The sequence below is a fragment of the Mus pahari genome, chromosome 16 (genome assembly GCF_900095145.1).
Source record: "Mus pahari chromosome 16, PAHARI_EIJ_v1.1, whole genome shotgun sequence".
Lineage (NCBI taxonomy): Eukaryota > Metazoa > Chordata > Mammalia > Rodentia > Muridae > Mus > Mus pahari.
Genome location: NC_034605.1, coordinates 47,763,509 through 47,773,654, shown reverse-complemented (window position 1 = coordinate 47,773,654; position 10,146 = coordinate 47,763,509). Strand labels below are relative to the sequence as shown.

Here is a 10,146-nt window from a genome sequence, read left to right as displayed (position 1 = left end):
AGAAGAGAAGAGAAGAGAAGAGAAGAGAAGAGAAGAGAAGAGAAGAGAAGAGAAGAGAAGAGAAGAGAAGAGAGACGAGAGCCACATTTCCACTGGTGTGAGTCATATGCAGTCTTTTGGCAATCAGTAACTTGACTTCCAGCTGAGGATTTCAATTCATCATCACTAGCAGTGACAAGACACCCTTAGTCCAAGCATTAATCTAGAAGCCATTCCCACCACTCTGCCAAAGACCCTTTCAATTAGCACAATGGTCCCCTTACATTGGATATAATAGTCTGCCTTCCAGGGTAGTACTAACAGTCCAAGCCAACCAGGAGAAGGGACACTCAGGAACGACTAGCATAGCATACAGAAAGCACATGCAGACCTCTTCATTATGGGCTGGTCGTGAATTTGTATGTGTCACTAACCTCCCTGTCAGACTGACATAGGTATAAGAAAAATTGTGGTGTATATTCCACCTCTGTTTCTATGAAAAATCTATCCGTGAATCTTGCTGCCCTGTTCATTTACAAGGTAACAACCTTGTAATCAGACCAAAAACAGAGAAATCAATATGCTCCCAAAACTCCACTCTATGATCCAGAAAATAGTGAATAACCTAAAATATCCAAAAAGAGCTAAAAGACATGTCTGAAGATATGTGGTTCAGAAAAATACTCCTTTCCTATAAGTCTGCTGCTCTGACTTACAGGGAAGCAATTTAGAGGAGAAATTGAGGAAAAAGAATTTCAAATGCTCAATGTAGGCATGATTCTATACCACCGCTCCTGAGGGAAATCATTTCTCATTCTTCAGTACAAAAGAGGTATCATTATAAACATTTTGTAAAAGGATCCAGGCACTTTTTTTTTTTTTAAACAGAGACAGACAGACACGCTAATAATAGGTAGGCAAATCTGGGAGAAAGGCAATTCCCAACCAAGAAAAACACAGTTCTGGTGGTGGTGATTATTAATGTCATCATTGTTATTATTATTCCTCCACAGCAGGACTCAAGCCCCATTGCAAAGTTCTAGCCATGACACTGGGAACAAGACAGGCATAAGACAAACCATTCTCAAAGTCCGCATCTTCTTGTTATGATACAAACAATGCCCTTTTAGTACATTAGCTAGTGAGAGGTGCTAATTTATCACTCAGAATTATCTGTGCTCTCCTTCACAACCATGTATTTGAAATAATCAATGAAGGAGAATGTTTTGGAGGACTAGGTGTATGGGGGAGGAGAATAGTTACTTTTTTGTGGAGCAAGGAAGTAATTTATATCCAGTGACTATAAATAGTAGTCAACTAAAATTACAACAGGCACATATTTCTCTCCTGATTATTCACTTGCATTATCAAATTTTTTTTTTTTTTTTTTAAGCTTTAGATCAGATAGGAGAAACAGGGAATACAGAATGCATCTGTGCTTTCCCGAAGTTTTATTTCATTACTTTTTAAAATTAGCTGGCAACGTCTCCACAATATTTACTGAAATACAAACCAAATGTTTTCATCTGGACAAAAATCAAACTGTGGTATGTTAGAACCACAACAAAAATTATTTTAATCCAAAAGCTTGCATTTTCTAATTTGGGCTGAATTTCTTTACAGTGGGCTTTTTTCTCTGTCCTCCCTAGCCATCATCTTCCCTCATCATTCAATTCTTAACACTAGCAAACAGACAGGCTCTGCTCTGCCTTTCTTTGGTTTGTTTTTTTCCTGTTTGGAAAAAGGCTTTCTCTGTACAGTCATTTAGGTGACCCAATTATTAGGAGTGCCCAATGAGTTGGGATGTCTCCATAAAACCAGAAACTATAAAAATAAGCAACAGTAGTAACTACAGAAATGAATCTAATCCAATGATGTGCATGCTACTCTGTTCCACACGCTTCTATTTTACTTCTACATTGAAACCCACAATGTTGAAGGTCCTTTAAAAGAAGATGGGGCAGATACCATTGTTCCGTCTGTGGTCTCTCTCTCTCCACAGTCACCCATCTGCAAACACCCATTCAGAGCTTCCTAGTGCCATCATCCATGCTTATATTCTAGATGATTCCTCTCCATTTTGCAGCAATGACTTTAAAAACAAACCTGTAATTTAAAATTAAAAGATGCTCAAATGGAAATGAGATATAGCCAGGTATATGGGGGGAGGCCTTTATCCAAAAGAAAAACCCACCATTAATGAGAAGGGAATTGCCTGTCAATCGTGGGCATGCCAGCCCTCTCCATGGCTTCCAGAGGGTAAGGAAGGAGCCCTAGTTCTGGAAGCTGGTTACAGGGTATAAGTAGTATATTTAACCAAAACTACTCTTATGACCAAACCGTGTATGGCAATGTATGTAATGGCACTCTAATCTCACAATAGAACTAAATTAAGTGGGGCTGGTGAGATGGCTCAGCGGGTAAGAGCATCCGACTGTTCTTCCAAAGGTGCAGAGTTCAAATCCCAGCAACCACATGGTGGCTCACAACCATCCTTAACAAGATCTGATACCTTCTGTTGGAGTGTCTGAAGACAGCTACAGTGTACTTACATATAATAAATAAATCTTAAAAAAAAAAAAAAAAAGAATTACATTAAGCTACTGCTTGTATGGTGTTAATGAGTCTTCAAAACAACTCCTAAGTTATAAATTTTGCCAATTCAGGCTAGTGAGATGGCTCAGTGAATAAACATACTGCTTGAATTTGATGCTAAGGACCTACAAAGACAGAAAGCAAGGCTCAAATCACACAAGCTGTTTTCTGACCTTGCCTTGGAAGTGACTATTACCCCCAATTAAATGGATGTAACTTTTAAAGAAGGAAAACAAAAACAAAAACTTCTTCCCAAAGAATATAAATAGTAGATGGGCCAGGTTCTATCTAGGTGAGTTTGAAAATATGAAATCTGTGGTTAGAAAAGACTGCTACAGAACTTATAACCCTGTGTAAGGTTTTGAGGAAAACAGGCATGTGAGACGATTTTTGGACGAAAGGTACCTCTTGGGCACTACCCTAAATGCATCTTCATCAACTGCTGTCTATCTAATTGTAATATTGTAAATTCCTTGTGTGAGGCCTGGGTTCTATTTCCATAACTTGAAAGATAAGGGATTCAGCACAATTTCCCTCACAGCAGACAGGCTGACTAGTAACTCGTTTTCCCAATGGCCTCTGTACAGGTAGATTCACACAGAGACACACAGAGACACAAAAATCACAAAAAAAATCATGCCTCACAACAGGGACCTTAAAAGCCTTGTCTCATCTCCAAAAACGATTCCCATCTGGTACATACAACAACAAAAAGTTCAACCACCAAGAGCGTGAGAGCATGTATGCAGGCATGCACACATGCACACACATCCACACCCACCCACACACACACAAAGTCAAATCCCACAAGTCTGTGAATACACAACCAATGCCACACAATAGCTATGACAGTGTTTTCAGCCTCAGTAGTTCCTAGCTACAAGCTGAGAAGTGAAAATAAGTAAAGTTGAATTTTCCAACTTCCAATTACCATCAAGTCTGAAAATGAATTTATGATTTATGCAAAGCCTTTTCAGACTCCCACAGACATTAAACAGTTAGTTGCCTACAAGGCACAAGAGGCTTCAGAAAAACGCATAAGATAAAATCTATATGCACCAACAAAGATCCTGGCCAACGTAACAGCAATGCTAGCACTGAGAAACTTCCACCATCCCATTCCCTGCCCCCATATACCTGAATGAGTTCTAAAAGGCCCAAGATACACTACACGCTTCTCTAGTCACTGAGGCATAGGAAAGTCTTCTTAAGTACCAATGAAGCCAGGCCAGCCCCCTGGCAGGGAGAATGACTTGAACTTCCTGCAAAGCAGACAAGGTCTGAGACAAGCTGGCCCTAAGCTGGACCAAACATCAAGAACCAAGGCCACAAGGCAATTATAAAAGGAGTCATCCTTCCAAGATCAAGAATTACCAGCAAAGAAACTATGCTCGCAAACAAATTACTACATCTGCAGAGCTAAGACACTAAGTGAACACAGAACATCAGACCAGAGTGACAGAAGTCATGAAAGTGACTAAAAACTCGGGGAGCCCTCCCTCCCTCCTTCCCTCTAAGACAGCTTGCCCTCCTCCCTAAAGACTAGTCCCATTTTGCTCAAGATGTTTCACTAGTAGCAACCTCAATGTTCCTTGCAACTGGAGATTAATTACTTTCCTGCAGAGAATTCCCTCTCATTATGGTGACTGCTAAATCACGCCACACTGCCCCGCTTACAACTTTCCTTCTCAATATTCAAGGCCAGTGGTACAACAAAGAATTCACTCCTTCCAGGCAGGGACAGGCATTGTCTGCAGATGCTACTGGCTGGCTTCCTCCCGTTACCTAGACAGAGTATCTGAGAATGCTTTTTAGACTTCTCTGACTGATCACCAATCTAATCCTGCCCTTTCTGCCACTTCTGTAACATCAAGGTAAAAACAGCAAATAAATATGCTTAGATGGCTACCTCTCTGGCTGTCACTGTGATACAATTTACACCCATTATCTCTAGTTTAACCCCACCAACTGTGACTACAGAAACCAGAATATCCACTTTTTACATGAATAAAGAAGCTGAAACAGACATAAGTCAACAACAATCCAGGGAAGGCTTTATTCCAGAGGCCCAAACATAGTGCCCTAAGGCCTCAATCATGTTTCTGAAGCACTCACTGACAGGACCTAGAGAATCTAGAGACCTGTTCAAATCCTAACTTACTCACTTTAACGACTGGCCTTCCAAATAACCAGCCCTGATCCACCGACAACCTTGACAGAGATTTCTGCAGAATTCCTCCCCACTCCCAGAACCTTCCAGCAAAAGTTTCTGATATCTAGCAAGAGCCAGTGTAGATATGCCTTCCCTTTCTGCAGTTATTCCAAATAGCCCTACCCTAACATGACTGCACATCTTTTACCATATCCTCTTTTACCCAGCAGCTTTCCCATGCTAATCTGTTCTCTACTGTCTACTGTGGAAAGTTCAATAAAGGTTGGCAAAGGTAGCCAGCAATGGAGTGACAGAAGTAAGTTAGTCCCCAAAGAAGACAACTTGCCTTAATGATGGCTGTACCAGAATATGTACTGGGAACTCCCCTTCCCATACCTCCAAAGACATCCTTCACTGGGGAGAGCTAGGAGGCTGCACTATGACAGCCATGGTCCTAAGAATGAACTGTGTGGCACACGCCTTTAATTCCAGCACTCGGGAGTCAGAGGCAGGCGGATTTCTGAGTTTGAGGTCAGCCTGGTCTACAAAGTGAGTTCCAGGACAGCCAGGGCTACATAGAGAAACCCTGTCTCGAAAACCAAAAAATAAAAAAAGGATGAACTGAACTGTGTGCTATGTATGGTTCATGAGGGAATCCCCCATGGTTTGCAGTGCCCCATAAATAGAAAATGTAAATAAGAGAATCATTTAACCCACAATTGCTCCACTGCATTAAGCTCTTTTAAATCTCTTAATAATTATAGTCAGAACAAAGAGAGGAAGACAGAACTCATTAAGAATAATGAGACTGGTGACAGGAAAGGCAGCAACGACACTGAGTTGCTCCTCACAGTACACATACAGGCTCTCTTCCCCACGTGCATCCTTGGAAGATACTAATTATGCCTCTGGCAAAAAAAAAAAAAAAAGTGCACCCCTTCACAGTAGCTATTTAAAGATAAACACACAGCAGGCAAACATTTCAGGTCCGTATCCAATTGTTCATTCCACTCCACTTCCTTAAGTAAGTTCTAGGGTATGGCAGTAAGTATAGGAGAGGAACAAGTTTTGCTAGTTTGGCTGACAGTGTCTTGAGATTGGTCCATTTTAAATATCTAAAACTTTCCAACAGAAATGACTATATGGTATTTAAATTAACCACAGAATCCCTGATTGATAGGATCTCCACAAACAAGGACTTGGTTTATACCTAAGGGGGGTTCTCAAAAGAGCTTATCTCATGTCATGACTGATAGGTAATAAGGTTTGAAGAAATCTATTCGTTGCCTTTCTCATGGCACAATCAGTTAAGTCTCTTCAATATTCCAAACTATTAAGGGAAATACCTGAAGCCTACATAAACAACTCAAGACTTTGGCCAAAAATATGCCTTCCGTGTCTTTTATTTATTGCAGTCTTTCCTATTTTAAAATGGAGCACACCATGTTGGGAGCTCCGGACTTCTGCTCTCCCATTTTCAGAGAACCCAATAATCTCTCTTTCTATTCTCTGAGTAGCTGTGCGAGAACACGCATATTTAATAAGACATACAGACAGACATGCATGGTGGAAGGAAGGAAGGAAGGAAGGAAGGAAGGAAGGAAGGAAGGAAGGAAGGAAGGAAGGAAGGAATAAAAACAAAGATTTCCAAACTAAAAGTGTTAAGACTGCCTAAAAATGTTACAAATCTCACAGCTGTTCATAACAGCAAAACTCAATTAGACAAATCCCATAACTACCATAAAATTAAACACATTACTATTTTAAAATTTTAAGTCTATGGGCACACAGTTTTGTTTAGTGAAAAATTCAGTGAGAAATGTAAAGAACTACTTTGCAGTCAACAAGAATAAGAAATAAGAATAACACTTTAATGATGCATTAGAGGATCACATTATAAAAATCACCCACACACATGTCAAAATTCAGTTTTACACTTCTTGTTTTAATGATGCTTCCTTCCCTCCACCGAGGCGAGGAACAACATGGATCCTCTAGAGTGCACTCTTTAAACCTATACAGGTTCTAAACTAAGATTTTAAAAACTAAGATGACTCCCAGTTTTAATAGCTCAGATCTAACCTGTAAGAAAAATAAGTAGGAAAGGAGTCTAGTAAGAATCCAGAGGGTGCACCAGCTAAGACAAAGCTGAGCTGGTTTTGTTGCCTGGCTCTTTGAGTGAAGAAATACATTCACTAGACCAAATCTCACCTAAAGCTTTCCAGCAAAGGTGACTGGCTATAAAAGAGATGGGTCTCTTTTGTCTCAAATGTGTGCTTGGTAATTTTATCCAGCTTAACTTCATTGTGTAACCCTGACCAACCACATAGAATAAAGAGGATTTTTAAAACAAAGTATAAAAACACATGGTACATACAAACACACAGGTTCTGCTATGCTTATTGTCACTGAGACAGTCCTTAAAAAAATTCTTAAGATTCACACAACTGAACCCCATGACATCAACGTAACTTTTCTAGGTGGTTATGGTACCCCATACAAATACTACCAGATCAGGGTAGGTGGGGAGGAAATTTCTGAGACTTTGAGGGAGGTCTGAATAACATCATGTGTTTCAGGTCATCCTGGAACATAATAAGACTCTCTTTCAAAAATACAGAAAGTGGCAAGGTGGCAGTGGTGCAGCCTTCACTCTAGAGACAAAGGCAGACCTCTGAGGCTGAGGATAGCCAAGCTACATAGAGAAAACCTGTTTTGAACAACCAAACAAACAAGAACCCTAGCTACTCTTGCAGATGACCTGGGTACAAGTCCCAGCACCTAACACAATGGCTTACAACCATTAACTCTAGTCTCTGGGGATACAACGCCTTCTTCTGACTGCATACATGTAATGCACAGACAAACTGGACCAAAGTAAAGTGAAGTCTATGTGGCAGACACATGAACAATGAGTATTTTAAGTAAGTAAAAAAAGCGCAGAAGCAGCAGCAGCGGTGCTGCGTTATCTTCATAAAACACTCAGAAGGTAGAAGCAGGCGAATCTATTTTGAACACATCTTCATATACACAGAGTCTAGCATGCCCATATAGTCGGGCTCTTTATTTTAAAAAACAAACCAAAAAAAGCCAAGAAAACCCTGCAAACAGCGCAAGGAGATGTGAGAACTACACATTGGTGCCATGTGTACTTCAAGCTTACCTCGAAGGCAGAGAAAGGTAAGAAAGTCTTCTGTCTTAGGCTTCCTTTTAGAGAGGTCAGAAATTTGAGTGGCTGGCGGGGGTAGCAAAGGCTCCACTACCTTCACTGGAGTTGTGCTGGGACTATTCGGCTGAGATTGAGCAAACTTCCTTTGTGCTTGCAGCCTGGGCCTGCAACAACAAAAGAAATATAAAACTAAATTAAGCAGAGATTGGAGAATACAGGACCACATACGGCAGTAAAACCATTATACAGGAAGAACAAACTGACAATCTTTCAAACAAACTCTTACCAATTAAAGCTCTTTGTCTCTCTCATAAACCACAGCCCGCATTACATGGAGCAATAAATAATTCACCTAAGGGACTATGTTTTCTATGTAGATATAAAGTATGTGCTTAGTATGAATGTGTGTAGCAAATGAAAAATCAGTGGGGAAGTGGGAAGATCCGTTCAATGCTCCTGAACTCCACAGAATGTGGCTCAAAAATAACAAGGAAAATGGTTGAACCCACGGGGATCAGTGGATCTCATACTAAACAGCATCCTATGTTCCCACTTATTATCTCACAATTTCCTTCCCTTATTGTATGCTGACTGATACCTACTTCACCTTTATCTGTCTTCTACCTCCAGAAGTGGAACTAATGACCAACTTGGAAAATACTGAATTCAGTCATAGGCTGGGGAATGTAGTTCAGTTGCAGAGTTAACTTGAAAGAGCAGTAGGGACAGGAGAGATGACACAATGGGAAAACGTGCTTATTGCTAAGTCTAATCCCCAGAACTCAGAAAACTGTCCTCTGTTCTATTATATACACTAAATAAATTCTTAAAAAAAAAAAAAATCAAAGCCTGAAATTTAAAAAGAAAAACAAAACAAAACAAACAAACCACCAAAAAGCAGATATATGTAAACCATGAGAATGAGAACAATCTTAGCTTATGTTCTTCTTTCTTTAAATTAGCAGTCTACATCTGTGAGATGCACGCTGAAGAAATACATCTTAGAACAGGAGCAAATCTCCAACAGGCAGTTTCATTACACAGAACACTAAGTCTAGAGAGTCACCTGTCAACATCACACACTGTGGTCAGACACTGTGAGGCACTCGTAACTGTACCAACTGTGCTCCAGGGAAGCACAAATTTCCTTGCAGAGTGCTGTGAATCAATGTTATTCAAACAGTATGCTGAAAGCAGTGACATTTTACACAAACAATCTAGCATGCAAATTAGTCTATTTTACATCTGAAAAATAAATTATATCTTAACTTCTTAAATCTTCCAAGTTCCAACATTATGCTTGAGCTTCCTGCCTTATTTATTTAGAAAAAAAAAAAAAAAACCTTAAAATCAAGCTGCCTCTCATTTTTAAATTTCCCTTCTTCCCTAATCAATTACCCATCTCAAGCACTCTACTACTGACTAGATTAAAAGGAAACAATGTAACTTTGATCAATGTGACTTGGAGACCAAACTGAACAAATGACACAGAAGTGGGGCTCACAAGGAAGCTCACCAGGAAGGGTCGAGCTTAGGTATAGAGTCAAGTGTGCCTATAACCCTACCTTGTTAAAAGTGGAGACCAAAAATCACTGGTGTAAGCTGGATGGTGGCCTAGCGTCAGATTTAAAGACCTACCTTGAAAGAATGAGAAAGTCAGAGAGGGACTGAGCAAGATTCCTGGTATCTTCCTCTGGCCTCCAAAACAGACCCAATGTCACTGGCACCCAAATGTACACCCATCAACACTAAATTAACTAAGTTAAAGCTTGGAAATGTTCTCCCCAAAATGTGCAAGTTTGACAATGACATGGTATTACTACAAATCTAACACTTAAAAGTTCTAGAAAGGGGAAAATTCAACAATACCAGTATCTCTGTCATAGAAATAAAGGGCTTCTTAGCAACCAACTAATTGTCTTGTAACGAGGGGAAAGAGGAGGAGACAGATGCCATCATAAGTGACACTGAAGTATGTTAACACAGACATGTGCTGCTTAAACTAATTTGGGGGTGTTTGTGTTTAATTTTTACATTTTAATTTCAATATTTCTGCCCTCTTCAAATGGGTATTTACACCTTTATTATTTCTAAGTACAAAATTAAAAAGACATGGCCAAAGTGCTTTACATTACTCATGGCTCTTTCTTCATGTTTGCACCTAGCAGAAGCCATATTAGGGACCACTAAACTCATGAAACTATCTTATTTTAAAAGCACATTGTTAACAAGCTGGAGTAGCCATTCTAAT

The 10,146-nt window shown here is 39.8% G+C and overlaps 1 protein-coding gene across 2 annotated transcripts in view; it reads right to left on the bottom strand.

Annotated features, from left to right (window-relative positions):
* Positions 1-10,146, bottom strand: part of Jarid2 (jumonji and AT-rich interaction domain containing 2) — a 183,730-nt gene that overhangs the window by 38,203 nt on the left and 135,381 nt on the right. For both annotated transcript variants that reach the window (XM_021215305.2, XM_029547428.1), the window contains one exon: positions 7,890-8,059. In XM_021215305.2, the coding sequence (XP_021070964.1) occupies positions 7,890-8,059 (170 nt within the window). The remainder of the gene's footprint in view (positions 1-7,889; positions 8,060-10,146) is intronic.